The sequence below is a fragment of the Zeugodacus cucurbitae genome, chromosome 6 (assembly GCF_028554725.1).
Source record: "Zeugodacus cucurbitae isolate PBARC_wt_2022May chromosome 6, idZeuCucr1.2, whole genome shotgun sequence".
Classification (NCBI taxonomy): domain Eukaryota; kingdom Metazoa; phylum Arthropoda; class Insecta; order Diptera; family Tephritidae; genus Zeugodacus; species Zeugodacus cucurbitae.
In genome coordinates, this window is record NC_071671.1 from 50,184,808 (window position 1) to 50,201,890 (window position 17,083).

The window sequence follows — 17,083 nt, forward strand, 5'->3', positions numbered from 1 at the left end:
GCGCTGCAATTCAGCAATTTACAAAATGATGTTTGAAAACACGTTGAACCGGTGCCGCACGACGATTGACAGGTAAGTTTATGACTTATTTCTCACTTTGTTTGCATACTGAGTACTCTGAATATTTTTGTTTTTCTTTATTTATTATTATTTTTTATTGAGAAAAAACCGTTAGTGGGACTGTTATAGCTTTTCAACAAATTATGACACTTGTTTAAATTGTTAATATGGGACACTCCAAAAAATTCCAATTCTAAATAATTTTTTATTTTTATTTTTTTCACACCCCACTCATAATACAGGGTGTATTATGTTAATTTTTGAAGTTAACGGTATATTTTTGGGCGGCCTTCAGGCGAGACCGATTTTTAATCTTAAAAGAAAAAATTAAGTAAGCTTAGGAAGCTTTTTCGAATTATAAAAGCTTTCAATCAATTAACCCTTCATTGATTTAAAATTAAAATTAATTATATTTTCAATTGAATTTCTTTTTATTCAAAATTAATTCGCAGCCCTCAATATTAATAAATTTCATTTATAACACGATACTCAATGCTCTGGAACTCAGGTTTTTCCATATGTTTGTCCACACAGCTGCTTCATGAACATATCCACTAGTATATAGCACGTCATTTTAACGGAATGTGTCGCTAATCGTGTATAAGTTGTAATTGTTTATTGTGTTTTGAAGTCTTAATCGCAACAGAAGTCATTTGTATACAAAGAACATATGCAAATATTTGCACTTTATTTGCATATACACTGCGCGAAAAAATGCATGACTTTGAAAGTATATGACATTAATTGCTCACTCACGAAAAGTTACATTACTTTGACGTGATTAAATCAACAAAAACAAGCAAAAATACGTACATATAATTGAAGCCATCGGCAGCTTAAATAAGTCGCAAACAAAAAATTGTCTGTATTTTTTTTTTGTAATTATGTCAAATTCAAAGTTAATTACAGTTGTTAGGGTTAATGCTATAAATTATATATTTGTCCATACTAAATGTGTTTGATTTGTGTGGCATGTGTAAAATGGGTGGGTCAATGGGATGTGCAATAAATTAATTACTGTTTTGTATAAACAATTATACACTTGAGGTATAAACACTAGTTTTAATTTTTACTTCTTAATTATTAAGCTTTCTACACTTTTTATTATAGTAACTCTACAAGAAAATATTTTTCTTCCACATATGCCTTTTTAAATGTTTATATAATAGTTACTGCAGTTTTCATTCTTGGCAACCCTAAACCAGATTTTGATTTTTGATTACAAAACTCAATCACACTATATATTTTCTAGAAAAATAATATTAATTAATTGTCAGTTTGGAACTCTGTTTTCATACGTAACATAATACACATTATAATGAAATGCTTTACATTTTCTGATTTCCGGAATTGTCGATAACCCCCCTAGAATTAGATATTATAGTCGATATTAAATAGGCTAATTCATTGACTGACTTCCTCCCTGCTCTAACCTCACTTAATGCGACTCCTAAACAATTAACGTACTCTTCAAAATATAAATTTTCTACCTCAAGTGAACCCATAAAATGTGAAAAAATCTGAACTGACGTGATCATTCAAAAGGTAAACAAACGTCACCTCAAATTTAAAAAAATAATCGCAAAATCGCAAGAACTTATAAAATGTGTATAAACCTGACCTCACAGGTCCCTTCAAAATATAAATAAAACTTGATATCACGCGTACCCATACAACGTGGACAAACATTACGTGACCGCCCACGATATAAACAAACTTGATCTCATAAAATTTAGGTAATATAATCTTTCAAAATGCCAATGAACCTGGATACAGACCTGACCTTAAGTGACTCCTGAAAATCTAAACTAACCAGCTATCACCTACAACCTACATTTACCCCTCAAAAAGTAAACAAATCCCAACCAAAATGTAGAAAAATCACAGCCAAAGATCATTGACTCCGGTCCAAAATATAAACAAACGCTGGCCAAAGGTCATTGACCTCCACCAAAATGTAAACAAATCCCGCCCAAAAGTCATTGATCTCCACCCAAAATGTATACAAATTCCTATCAAAGGTCATTGACCTCTACCAAAATGTAAACAAACAATTGTCAATGGACAATGACCCCACTCAAAATGTAAATAAACCCCGGCAAAGTTCGTTGATCCCGACCAAAGTACAAACAAACCTTGTTTACATGTAGGGAGGTTATGAGATTTGCTCACATGTTTTGGATTCACGTTTTTGCGAAATCACGTGTAGTCGTTGTTTACTACATTGAAATCAGGTTTGTTGATATTGTGTAGGTTCTCATGGGGTCAGCTTAGTATACTTTTTATATTAAGTAACAAGTTTTCGCAATTTTTGTAAATTTTGTAAAGTATATGCTTTACAAAAGTTGTTTTCGATTTTCCAGTAAGTGTCATATTTTATTTTCATTGAGGAACATGATGTTGGAGATATAAAATGTTTCGGTGTCATAAATTGATGAAATCCATTAATCATTATTTTAAGGTGTTTTCTATAGTTTCCAAAGGTAGATGAATGCTTTGGGTATTTTCCAATTCGTGTTTGTTTACAATTTTATTTTCGATTTGTTTTGGGATTTGAATAGAATAGACTTTGGATAGCTCCAATTTAACAATCATTAATTCAAACGATGTATGCGCTGCTTTCAATATTAATTAATTTTAAACACTTTAATGTGAGAAAATCAATTATTGCTTTTACCCAGGCGACTTTCTTAATGGAATTCAGCAAACCGGAAGAGTCTATCGTGTAGGTTCCCACATAAAATTACATATGTTTAATTTTTATGTATCATCTAATGGGTTGCGGAGCAATAAAAAACACTTAATCAATTTATAAAATTTAGTAAATATTTGCATTTGTATGTATGTATACAATTAATAGCAGCTCATTAACTTCTTCCCTAATTACAAGCTAATTGAGCGTACTCTACAAACATACATACACACACATATATACATACATTAGTAGCTCCAAATGTTAGGCATTTTTTTGCACAAAATAAATACGTTGCGAATTTTCAGAATAGTTGTAAGTTCTGTTTTTAATTTCGAAGTGTTTGGTGGCAATTGCAAAAGGAGGGAGAAAAGGATATTCCATTAATAAGAAGTGATTTCAAAACTTACAAAATGACAGATGATAATAGTACTGCGCATATATTGGAAATCAGGTGAATATATATATTTATTTTCATATGCATATACATAGTATTGTTGTGTGATTAGGGCTAAAATATGGGTGCTTCAAATTCGAACCATAATAAAATACTATATTATAGAAAAGATGGAGCTTTCAATAGAAATCGAGTAGCTATTTAAAGTATGCTATTGTCCTAACAGTTCTTAGGAATGTTGCTGAGTTTACAGTTATTAGTCGTTATATAACCGATACTTTGGATTGTGTACGTGGTCTGTTCAAAAAATAACGGGAATTTTCGTTCCCGTTAACGGGAACGGGAACGAAAATTCCCGTTATTTTTTGAACACACTTCGTAGACCCGAACATTTTGGTTTCAGAAGTACTGTTTTCAGGGAAAGGATCATCTTATTTACCTAGCTTTGGTGTGGTCTTAGGTATGTGTAATATTATATTTTTTGTTTGCCTCCGTACAATATAGAGGGACTCTTTTAAAATTCTGCCTCGATAGTAAAATTTTAAATTTTGTATGTCCTGACGAAAAAGTTCGATTTATGGAAGGAAATTTCTATGAAAGCTGCACTCTATTGTCGCTTCAAGAGTTCGAGTTATGGAGATCTTCGAGTTCTAGAAGTTCGAGTTATGGAAGTTCCACTGTATTTACCTTAAAAAAACGTTAGGCTCGTCAATTTATAGTGCCTAACATTACCTCTAGCGCCCCTATTCAACCATTTACAATAAATACCGAACAGCTTGCAATTTTAAACTAAAGTGAATATCGATTGATGACTCAACCTCCAAAAACAAATGTTTACTATTTAGCCAAGAAATTAACATCGCATTATTATTTTATATCCGTAATAAAATAGTCCACTGTTCTCGATCACACCTGATCAATCAATTTGATATGTAAACAAAAGCGCTGTGCTACTTAAAGTCTAGCGCAGGCGGAGAGCTTTCAAAGCTTAACTTTAAATTGTGTCTGTCTAGAGTGCACTGAAACGTGTCAGCATGTGGAAATATACCCAGCAATGATTGTAGAATGGAATGTTTTTGAAATACTAGTTCGGTTCTGAAACATAAAATGTTGGAAAAAAACTATTCTCAAACTGAGAGACCTTCAAAATATTTAAAAAATGTTATAGTTATTTGCAGATCTCACCTTCTAACACTTAGTACTTACATACAGAACATTAGTAACGTAGAAAGAAAGTAAAGTAGAATGAAAGCGGAAACTTCATCTTCCCCAACTACAGGATCGAGTTTCCTTTTGTGTGATATGACCTCGTACATTTAGTTCCAAATATGGTATTTCTTGTACTAAAATCAGTCGCAAAATTTTACATCAGACCCCTTCTCTGAATCTGCTATGCTTATACACTTGGGTGGTTCTTTTCTAATTCTCTATACAGAGTAAAATCTCAGTTCTAGTGAGCTCTAATTCAAATGATAGTACCAGAGAGAGTCTATATGGGGATTCAGAGTGCTATCAGTGAGGACCGGTATTTTTTAATTGCAAAACATTTATTTTTTAACTGACCTGAGCCATGACAGCTGTGGGATAGTGTTCAGAAACTAGAAGGACCATCTCTAACAATATTAAAAAGGTTTGCTTCCAAAAGTCGCTCCTAGATAAACAATGGCAAGCCCCAGATAAAATTGCTACCATGTAACGCTTCTCATAAAATCTGTTAGCCACTCGGAGATGGCTTGAATATTTTTTTGGGACTTTCTCAAAGCGTATTACTTATCACTTCGTCACTTAATCTTTTTTCTTAGTATGCATACCTTCCAAAAATAATTCATAAAGGACTTGGACTGAATCGGTTTTATTATAAAACTGAGATTTGTATATAAATCTCCATTAAAGAGACAAAATAATATTATTTAATAACAAATACAATCATTATGTTTACTGGGTTGTAATTTTTTAAGTCACATGATTTGAAAACCACAAACCAAAAAAATCAAATAAAAAAGAACTAGTAAAACATGTCTACTAATACCAAGATAATCATTTTCTTAAGTTCAAACATATTTTTTCTCTATTTTGTTTTTATTATTTTTCAATTAAACTGCTCACGTTTAACTACCACTTGCAGTCTATGTTCGATTCGTACATTTGTACTCGTACAACACCACATATATTCATACATACTTAACTCATTTACCGAAGTCGACAGACATGTCTGCAAATTTTCCATCAATCCGCATAAATATTAAAGTGTGTCTCAAAGGTATATATACATATATATGTAAACAAAACCTCAATGAGCGTGTAAATAAAGAAACAAGTAAATTATGCAAATCGGAGTGGAAACGTAAAGCCGGTTTCGCATAAAAAATAAGCGCTTCTTCACCTAAATATACTTTGTTTTAATTTAATTTGATCGTCTTATTCTTATATGTATGTATGTGATTGGCGTTGCAACCGTTTCGCCGGTTATAGCCGAATCGACGATAGTGCGCCACCTCTCTCTCTCCTTCGCAGTTCGGCGCCAGTTGGAGATCCCAAGTTTAACCAGGTCGCTCTCCACCTGGTCCCTCCAACGGAGTGGAGGCCTTCCACTTTCTCGGCTTCCTCCGGCGGGTACTGCATCGAACACTTTCAGTGCTGGAGTGTTTTCGTCCATTCGGACAACATGACCTAGCCAGCGTAGCCGCTGTCTTTTTATTCGCTGAACTATGTCAATGTCGTCGTATAACTCGTACAGCTCATCGTTCCATCGTCTGCGGTATTCGCCGTTGCCAATGTTCTGAGGACCATAAATCTTGCGCAAAATTTTCCTCTCGAAAACTCCTAGTGTCGTCTCATCTGATGTTGACATCGTCCAAGCTTCTGCACCGTAAAGCAGGACGGGAATGATAAGCGACTTGTAGAGCTTGATTTTGGTTCGTCGAGAGAGGACTTTACTGTTCAATTGCCTACTCAGTCCAAAGTAGCACCTGTTGGCAAGAGTTATTCTGCGCTGGATTTCGAGGCTGACATTGTTCGTGTTGTTGATGCTGGTTCCCAGGTATACGAAATTATCTACGACCTCGAAGTTATGACTGTCAACAGTGACGTGGGAGCCAAGACGCGAATGCGCCGACTGTTTGCTTGATGACAGGAGATATTTCGTCTTGTCCTCATTCACCTCCAGACCCATTCGCTTCGCCTCCTTATCCATGCGGGAAAAAGCAGAACAAACGGCGCGGTTGTTGCTTCCAATGATATCGATATCATCGGCGTACGCCAGGAGCTGTACACTCTTGTACAAGATTGTACCTTCTCGGTTTAGCTCTGCAGCTCTTATAATTTTTTCCAGCATCAGGTTAAAGAAGTCGCACGATAGTGAGTCACCTTGTCTGAAACCTCGTTTGGTATCGAACGGCTCGGAGAGGTCCTTCCCAATCATGACGGAGCTTTTGGTGTTGCTCAGCGTCAATTTACACAGCCGTATTAGTTTTGCGGGGATACCAAATTCAGACATCGCGGCGTAAAGGCAGCTCCTTTTCGTGCTGTCGAAAGCAGCTTTAAAATCGACAAAAAGGTGGTGTGTGTCGATCCTCTTTTCACGGGTCTTCTCCAAAATTTGACGCATGGTGAATATCTGGTCAGTTGTCGATTTTCCAGGTCTAAAGCCACACTGATAAGGTCCAATCAGTTTGTTGAAGGTGGGCTTTAGTCTTTATTCTTATATATATTTTTAAAAACAAAAAAATGTTATTTTGTTGATTGTTTCCAATTTCCTTCCATAGTGGATGCAGTCTTCTAGGAGAGCGAAGTAATGAATATAGACATTTATAGTTAAAGGTTTACATGTTGATCAGAAACTATACAATTTCGGGTTTAACGTCCATTTTAGTCCTGCAAAAGCATCACCGATTCCCAGACACGTCTATGAAGTCACCACATACCTCTTACTTTATTGATCGCTGATATGAACTTCTCTTTGAAACTGTTATGGCTCATCTATTCTCTCTTGGTGATATAAGGGACCTACATGTGAACATAAGTCCGAAGAAAGGGGCTCAATAACGATATAGTGTTGACAGAATTCAAGGATCTTTTCTTTTAAATTCAAGAACTCATCTCAAATGTCAAACTAAATAAAAGTCAGGGAGTTGACGGACAAATCTGGACAAACAAAGCAGATGTTGATGAATCAAGCAGATATATGAGAATCGTAGTATGCTGAAACCCTTTGCTCTAAACCTCTGAATTATTCTCACTTCAAAAGCAGATTTTGAGCTCGGGACTACCATTGAAATTTGCCAGAATAGCTTTGACCTTAGCGCTACTGTTGTTGTAAGAACAGAAAACATGTATCTTATAATTTCAGAGTACCGACTACAGAGTTCATACGTGGATAAACGTTTATTTCTACTCGGCTGATTTTAAAGCCTATTTCTGTATGTTTTAAACAACTCTCTTAATATACATAACATTTTTCATCACTAATTCCGCTCATTAATCATTCTGAGGCCGTTAGCTTCGATTGTTTATGCTGAGGACATTGCGGTTTTCCGCTAAAACTGGGAGATATCTAATGACTTTTATATAGAGCACATTACGTGATCGTAAATTTGCAAACTGATTCACATACTGTGCTCATTTTTTGTGGTTTCGCGCTCAAATGAGTTTGATGAGCCTAACTGTCCTAAATACATTGCATTCCATAACGGAAAAATATGAAAAAAATTATAATTTTGAAAGCTGACTTCATAGAGTCTTCTGTTAATAAACATACTGTTTAGAGAAATACATTTTCTGAACTAACATACTGCAAAGTTAACTGTTAATAAATTCAAAGCAGATATTTACCATAATTAAGTTTACAGAGCACTAATAAATAAATAAGGAAATGTCACGCTTTTAACAGCCACTGTAAATGTTAATATTATGTTAAACAGCAGCAATACTAGTTGGCTGTTAGTGTAAAGAGATTGTTAACATTAGCTGGTTAAAATGCAAATAACAATAGAGCGGAGAGTATTATTTAGCAGCTGAGTGAGTAATATACTTATAGTGAACAAATAAAACTTAAAATAAACTATAAAACTATCTATTTCGTTATTTGTCACTTTATTGGTTTACATAGACACTTTAGTGTAATATTTAACTCTGTAGTAATATTTTCTGTTAACAATGTGGTGAAATCAACACGTTTTGAATCAACAGACTTTTTATATATTATATAAATATAATAATTTGTATTAAATTAAAAATAAAAAAATTAAAATAAATAAAAAACTAATAAATATAATATTTTTTTTGTTTCATTAAAAAAAATAAATTATTTATATAATATAATATATAAATATAAGTATATAATTAAAATAAAATAACACCAATAAATTGCATAGAATTGATATAAATAAAAATTATATAATAATTAATATTTATTTTAATAAATAAAAAATGAAATGAAATAATTAAGAAATAAACATTAAATAAATAAAAATAATAAAATATTAAATATAATCCATATGAGGAAAAAATATTTGGCACATAAAATTAAATATAATAAAATAAAATATAAATATAATGATTAAATCTAATTAAATTAATTAAGAAAAACAAAACAAATTATTAAATAAAATACAGATGTTTCATGTATTATTTAGTATATAATATAGATATGATGGAATGATTGCCTTTCTTGAGAATCATATCACTCTAGGCGGCGCTCAATATACAATTCTAATTGAGCAATTAGGAGAATTTGGGAAGTTAATGACTAACTAAGTTAATTAAGAAAATATCAGCAATTTAACCACCAATTGATTTCAATTTACTTTACAAATGAAGCAATTAACTAATTGCACAATTAGAAATTAATTGTCGATAAATTTAATTAAAAGTTCTCGTGCAATTCTATTAAGTTGAATTTGGAGTAAAAGGAGAAGACTATTTTGTTATAAAAAAAAAACTAAAAATTCATAATTTAAAATTAAAATATTTGTTATTACCATGAAAGTTACAATATATTTTTATATTTAATATCCTTATTTTTTTCAAACAATTTAATGTCGAAAGCTCGGCTGTATCGACTGAAAAAAAATTCGATAACTCTATTGATTGAACACTGAACGAATGAGCTAATTTACGACTCAATTGACTTAGTTAATTGACTTGTTTGAACTTGGTATGAAATGATTCAGTTTGAGATCTTTATATATTGATCTTTAATTTAATAAATATTTTGGTTTTTGTTTTCGGTAGTAAACTAGATGTGAATGGCATATTGTTGACTTACAGACTTTTCAAATCTAGCCACTATAAGGCTATATAGAGACATATCATATTCGCATTTGGGTCTTTCAGTGTCTTACAAAATAAAGTTGGCGAAGTTTTATTACTAGACTGGTTTATTTATAACTAGTCCTCATTAGATTAGTAAAACTCTAACAACAGTAACTAACACCTACTCTAAACCAGTTCGTCTTACCACTACTGTGATGCTGTTAGAACGTTAACAGTAATGTCCACAGCAATTATCGCAGCTCACTACTGCAGAGCGACGCTGAGTCCTATAGTAGTTGTGATGATAAACAAGTTGTTGATGATTTTTATAGTCAATATAAAGCAAACAAGCGAACGAAGTGCAACAAATCAGCACAGTGCGACTGCAAATCGAACTAGATGCCGTGAAATCGATAACAACGAAATAATTCATTATATTGACATACGCATTTAATTATGCTCTAATATATTTAAAATTTCAACGAGTTTTTTATTGCAACTTTTTTCTATTCGAATTGTGTTTTTTATGCTTTGAAAGTGTTTTCCGCTTAATTTTTGTTTAAAAAAAGTGTACAAAAGACAAAAATATTAAAGCATAACAACAACAAAACGATTGTCACAAATTTCAAACGCGCCAAAGTGAACCAAAATCAACGAACTCATGCCGAAAATAACAAACGAAAAAAAAATAATAATTTGTTGTTAATAGAGTTTGATTGCGCGAAAATGTGTCCATAATTTGGCTAGTAACTGTGATCAGCTATTATCAAAATTTATAATAGCGCGTCTCCAGTGAGTGCTAGTGTTAACTGTAGACTTCCCAGTAATGCTATAGACGTACATACATACATACATACGAGCACACAATTATAATTCTGTAGTGAAGTTCTTTCCCGCCAAATTCATTTGAAAGTATAATTTCGTTAGTTCAATCTATAATTAATGTGTTCTTATTAAATCGCACACGAAAAGTTAATAACTGCCCATAAAAATCCAAGTGCAATGCATAGACTGCGCGGATATCGAAAGTAAACTATAGATATAGAAATTAACGAGAAGTGCAAGTTCAGCGGTAGCTTCAAAATCACGGATTAATTTTTTACTGACAACAGTGTAAGTATCACATTGTCGGCCATAAAATTCTCGTAAAAAGCGTGCGAAATATATGTTTGAATAAATCAATTTATTCAATTGTTTTAATTCAATTATTTTACTATATATGTATATGTATTTCCGATTCGATGTGATTGTCATGAGCCATGTTAATTTAAATAATATAATATAATACAAGTAAGGAAGGGCTAAGTTCGATTATAACTGAACATTTTATACTCTCGGAGTTTATTGGTGTAATTTTATTAAGATAACTCAGAATGGGTAAACCACATATGCGGCATAAACTCCACTAGAATAACGAAAATCATTGTATATAGTATATGGAAGCTAGGGTCATTCCAGAATCGATTTCAACTGTTTTTACCACTAAGCTTTATGCACTAAAATTATACGTTCACTTCATTTTGCTAAGATACCTCACATATGTCCCGATATATACGGTATAAAATCCACCGGAAGCTTGAAATTGATGAGGTATATGGGGGATAGAGGAAGTATTGACCTGACCCATTTTTAGCACAGAGGGACACTATTCAAAGGAATACATACTCTTTGAATTTCTTTAGAATATCTGAGAGATTTACCGATATTTTCGATAAAAAATTTGCAACAAGTACTGAGATCCTCATGTTCGATATTTGAGGCCTTGGAAAGTCAATATTTAAATGAACGATACAGCATATTTACAAGGCTTTATTATGATATCTTCATTTGTTCTTGATTTATATATTATATTACAAAGCGAACGAATAAGATCGAATTTCAAATTGTGTTACATGGAAGTAGAGGTGTTTGGAAAACCGATTTATTTATATAGACATCCGGTTTTCAATTCGTCTCGTCACCCTGATCATTTTGGTACATATATAGAGTTATTATTAGATGTTTTAGGTATTACTAACAAAAGTTATGTGAACAAAACAATTATATGCTGTGCAATATGTGCGAGATAATAATGTAATAATTACATTAAGTAGAATTAATTAAATAATAGGAGCTAATAATAATTAATAATTCCAGCCATACTTTTTATTGCGTCTATTTTTTATACATAATCATTTAAAGCTTAATGAAGGTCTCCCTACTTTTTAGACCAATTCTAATAAAAAAGTGTAGTAATAAGAATAATAAGTGTTAATGATTTTTTTCTCATTTACCCTCATTAAGATGTGTAAATCGGTTCATTCCGTATATCACTACGAAAGATACTTTAGGGGGAACTATTGTTGGACAGTCGAGGGTCGAGTCGATATATAATTATTGTTGTTATAATAGGGTCAAGAAATGCGACTTCCTATATTTCGAAACATGTTTCAAATATGTATAAGAATCCAATAAAACTATTTCGATTCCTGAAAAGTATCGATGTCTTAAAGCAGTAGTCTGCTTTAGAAGCCGAAAAAAAGCGTTTTAGCATTTTTTTTTGAAATGGAAGGAAATGATTGTGGTTAACGGAATTTTAAGATGATAGTGTTCTATATTTAAGGCTTAAAAACAATATTTATTATTAAAAAATATTGAAATTTTTCTATGTTGTAAGTATTTTTCTGTAGCGCTTGGAGTCTGCACTTGTAAATCGGTGCCGGTGATGGAGGTCGTGCGATGCATCTGAAACAGTCGAACCAGATTTTTTTTTTTAATTTTTATAAGTTTCTTTTCTTTATGAACTAAAAAAATACCGAAGAAGTTAAAAAATTCCAAATTTTTTCGAAGCTTGAAAAAATAAATCACTTTTTTAAGAAAAAAATTGACTTTAAGTTGCAAAATAAGTAGATTAAATAACACTTTTGTCCAACTTTTTTAGTTCAAATAGAAGAAATTTAATACTGAAGCAAGATCACTTTGGTTTTTTTTTTCGATCGGACATACATATATTCTTTTTGCTATCTCCGGCACCGTTTTCTAACACTTGTGAAAATGAAAACTCGAGAAAACGCGCTTTAAAGTTTTCGGGGAGCATTCGCACCTGCTCGACGCTCGGCCACTAAAACTGCTCTAGCTTCGAAAATATGTCGAATTGGTCTCTGGAATTTTAAAGATATATTCTTGGATAGTTTTGGAAGAAATTTAAAACAAACCAAAAAAATCGATTTTTTGAAGCAGATTACTGCCTTAAAGCTTTCGTTATTTAAATTGAAAATCTTGGAATTGAGTTTTTATATTCCATTCTCTACATTCAGTCGATTCTCTTTTAACGTAGAGAGGCATTTGTCGCTTTCATACACATTTGATTGATAGTATTTACTCAGTCAATGAAAACTAAGCTTACATGCATGTGAAAGCTGCATCCAAAAGCACAACAAGCTTAATATGAAAAGCATCGGCATTTACAAATTGACTCAATTAAGAGTATATATTGGACATTATGAAGCCAAATTGCACTTTAAGGTTTAACTTTTTTAAGATATATCGTTTTAAGGGATAACTTTTTATTTAATTTTTTATACAGTTTTCATTGTAATTTTTCATTTCACTTTGAGCTAAATTAACCGCAACGTGTTAACCTCACCTAATATGTTTTCTATTTTCATCGAAAAAAGTGTCGAATAATCCAGTTCCAGATAATGTCGACTCCAGCGATTAGTTACTCTCATTATCAATAATTTTTTGCTAAAAAATTATAATCACTGCGAGATATCAAAGCATACTTATTGATAATTTTACTTCACAAAGTGGCCACACGTGATTAAAAATTATTATTTTTATGACGTTTTTTTGGATAATTATCAAAACACGTTAATGAATAAACTTTTTTTCGAATTCTGTCGCCAACTTTTTTATAATAATTACCATTTTTAACTAACAAATTATCAAATTATTTCTCATTACCGAATCCCCTTGAACATTTTAATTAAATATTTTAATAATTGGAAATGTGCTACACTTTAGTTGAAGTATTAGCACTTTTAGATAAATTTCAGCAAATATTTCTAAAAATTCAATTGAAATTTAAATTTGAAATATTATTTCTACATTATTATCAATATAAATTTTTATAAAATAACAAAAAACACATTTTTTCACAAATAACGGTAATGTACTGACAAGTACTCTTCATACTACAAAAGAGCGCACTTCCTCAAAACCTCTCTTATAACCATTATCAAATTCAGTCATATACTTATGTACGTCTACCCGTCTGTGCTAAATTTAGGTTGTTGTTCTTATCGTAGACCAAGTCGCAGACGTAATTCTAATTTTAATATAAAATTTGTTGACTGACACAATAGCAAAAATTGATTGATCCGCTCCGAGCAAAATTTTAATTTATTATGCATATAACCATGATATTGACTTGTGATAAAACATGTGCCTATGCTTTGCTATAATTTATTAAAAAATGTTATCGAACGGCATTCGAAAATTCCACAAATTATTGAAACGAATTTTTTTAGTTTTTATTACACTTTCTGTGTTTTGTAGATAATGAATATTGTGTGAGTAATAGAACCTGTATAAAGTGTCTAATATCAAGCACATACATATGTGACTAACAGTTAGATCCATTAACTTATGAAACTCTAAACTAAAATGTCTTTAAGCACTTCTCGAAGGTTTCGTAGGTTCACTTCTTCCATGATATATTCGCACTGCCATTTATTTCTTGAGACATTCTTCGTATTCCAGTTTCCAAAGTGGAGATCGTATTCCTCTGTTCATGAATATTTTGATCGAGTGTGAGTTAAAAGAGTGTTTCATATCGCTCTTTGTTTCTTTTTGCCATATTCCAGTGGAGTTATTCGTTTTCCTGACTTCTACTTGGCGGTTAGGGTATTATGAGTAATCCATCAATATACGCTATAGTTCATACAACCATCAGTATTTATTATCAAGTTCGCGAGTGCTAATTATATAATTTTCATGAAGTATTCCATTTTGCTGTAAAGTCCTTAAGGGGTTATATACAGTTAGACGGCCGAAAAAAAGTGAATTTTCCAGAATTTTTTCTGAGAAAACTTTTTAATTTATTGATCCAAAAATTTATACACATATTATGGTATCTTTTAACTGTATTTTAAGACTTAGTTTTAGTAAAAATATTTATTTGAAAAAGAGCTACAGCTGATCTCCAGGAGCTCCTCTCAAAAAAGACGTTTTGCGGTGACCACTATATCTCGGAACTGGATCATCCGAAATTAAAAAACCATACAGATTTCGTTAAAATAATATTGAATCTAGTAATTAATCGAAGGAATAAGCAAAATAAAATTTTTTGACAAAATGGAGGTTTCTAAAAAAAAACAATCGATTTTTCACCGAAATTTCGGCCTTATATTGTTTATAAAAAAAAAAATATTTATCGGAGAGAAAAAATCTACGATTAATTACTAAAAAATATATTTAAGAAGGTCGTGTTAAAATTTGAGACTAATCGGTCCAGCCGTTTTCGAGTAATGTTGGTCACCGACTTTGAAATCACCATTTTAAGAAAAACGCGTTTAAAGTTTGGACCTTGTACTTAAAAGCACTCTGAAATGCCTTTTCAAATTTTTCATTTGCTTGTAACTTTGAAAATATTCGCCGGAACGCTATGAAATTTTCTGTGTGTATTAAAAGAAAATGAAATAAAAAAAATCGATTTTTTTAAAATTCTAACTGTATATAACCCCTTAAGTTTCCAACATCACTCTGGTGCACTGGCCTTTGCATATGTTGTGTAATATGAAACCACAACAAGAACTGATAACTATAATTTAAAGGTACTAGTACTTTCCGATATCTTAATGGGAAAGTTTCTCTGTCCGGCTGCTTGATGCCTTCATAAAACCTATAAGGATGACACCACTAGGGATCTGACAGTTTTTGGTGAAGTACAAATCCCGTTCTGTTTACTAAAACCGGATATCGTTAGAACGGTTGGAAAAACGAAAATATTGTCGGACTTCGAATTAAAGTGAATTTCTTTAACACTTCGTTAATTTGAGTTCATATCTCTATGGGAAAGTAAAATGATTTGCTAAATATTACATTTAATGGCGGTCTAAATGATATAGAACTAATTTCTTATGATTTTGAGGCAAATATATCTTCGTATGGCGAAATAGATAATAGTTTTTTATATTGATAATTGACGTCATCAATTATTAAAATATTCGAAAGTGAGGAATCGAACAAGCTACTGATATAAGTCAAATAAACTGGCATAATTAAATAGGGTTAGATTAGCCAGCGGTTACACAACTGTTAGGAGATATTGGGTAACTTTCTTGTTGCTCTCACGTTAAAATTTTATGTCAATAGAGTGAAAATATTGTAGTGCTTAAATTCATCTCATGTCATTGATTGACATATTTGTCAATCTTTTTGACACGCTTTATACATAGTCAAATAACCGAACTTTTATAAGTCCCTCCCTCCCACATGTATGTAGTTGCCCTTACGATTTAATTAAGCCGAAGCTGTCACAGCGTGCTATTTACTTGCTAGTAACGGTAAGCCTTAATTTTGACGTCACATTTTCAACACACTATCAAAGTCAACAAAAAAAAAAAAGATAACGAAAAACATGGCATGGTAAATAAGAGCGTAAAGAACTTCGCACCCGGTGTGAAACAACAAAGAGGAATACATAGGAGTATATTAGTACATATGTACGACTCGTATAATCTGAAGGCTCTTAATCTGCATACTAGCGACATCGTCTGAACCGGCGCATTAAATATGCTCTCTCCCACTTCTTATCGCTTTAATTTATTTCATTTTACTACAAGTATATACAAAAAAAACATACATACATATATACATATTTATACGTGTATATAGACTTAGTATTAGTGAGTACCTCATACTAGAGTAGTATGACCAAATATTCATAGCTAATATCGGAAAGAGCGTGTATATACAATATATAATGGTTCTTATCAGCTATAAATTCTACATTAGCAGAGTACGGGTATATATGTATAAGTGTATGTTCGAGGTGTGTTCAAAAAATAACGGGAATTTTTGTTTTTTGATTCTTTGATTCTTGAATAAATTCGTTTGTCTAAAAAATTCATTTGAATAAAAATTATCAATTATCTACATTAATGTTGTTTTCAAAATAGTTCTCAATTCGATATTATGCATTTATGTCAGCGCTATGTTCTAATCGAATCGTCGAAACACTTCTCAAACACGATTTTTGGCATAGACTTTGGCTCTTGCAGCGATTTCTCGTATGATTGTAAAATTATGAGCTTTTAAGGTTTTCTTTATTTTGGAAAATAGCAAAAACTCACATGTCTGGTGAATATGGAGGCTGGGGTATCGTGACAGTATTGATTTTGGTCAAGAATTCACGAACAAGCAACTAAGTGAATATTTTATCATACTACAGGGACATAAACTATGTATAGCACCATAAAAAAAAATTAAAAAAAATTTAAAATTGGAAATTTTAAAATTCCCGTTATTTTTTGAACACTCCTCGCTTGAATGTTTATATACTGATTAAAGCTGCTACAGTTGACTCGCACGCTTTAAGTGTTATTTTATTTTGTTTGTTGTTTTTGTTGTTGTCTTAGTTACTGCTACTAAAACACCAGCTCATTCACCATTCAAGCAACCAACCAATCGCCCAACAC

General features: G+C 31.9%; 2 protein-coding genes across 4 annotated transcripts in view; both read left to right on the forward strand.

Annotated features, from left to right (window-relative positions):
* The window catches only part of LOC105214540 (kinesin-like protein KIF13A), a 178,866-nt gene that overhangs the window by 33,823 nt on the left and 127,960 nt on the right, over positions 1-17,083 (forward strand). The gene's annotated exons all lie outside the window — the stretch shown is intronic.
* Positions 11-17,083, forward strand: part of LOC105217347 (aquaporin AQPAn.G) — a 55,255-nt gene continuing 38,182 nt past the window's right edge. Inside the window, exon 1 of one of the 3 annotated variants that reach the window (XM_011192296.2) lies at positions 11-72. In XM_011192296.2, the coding sequence (XP_011190598.1) occupies positions 26-72 (47 nt within the window). In that variant the 5' untranslated portion in view covers positions 11-25. Of the gene's footprint in view, positions 73-3,150; positions 3,207-9,774; positions 10,515-17,083 lie in introns of those variants that run through there. The other 2 variants (XM_029043531.1, XM_029043532.2) reach the window with 2 other exon arrangements.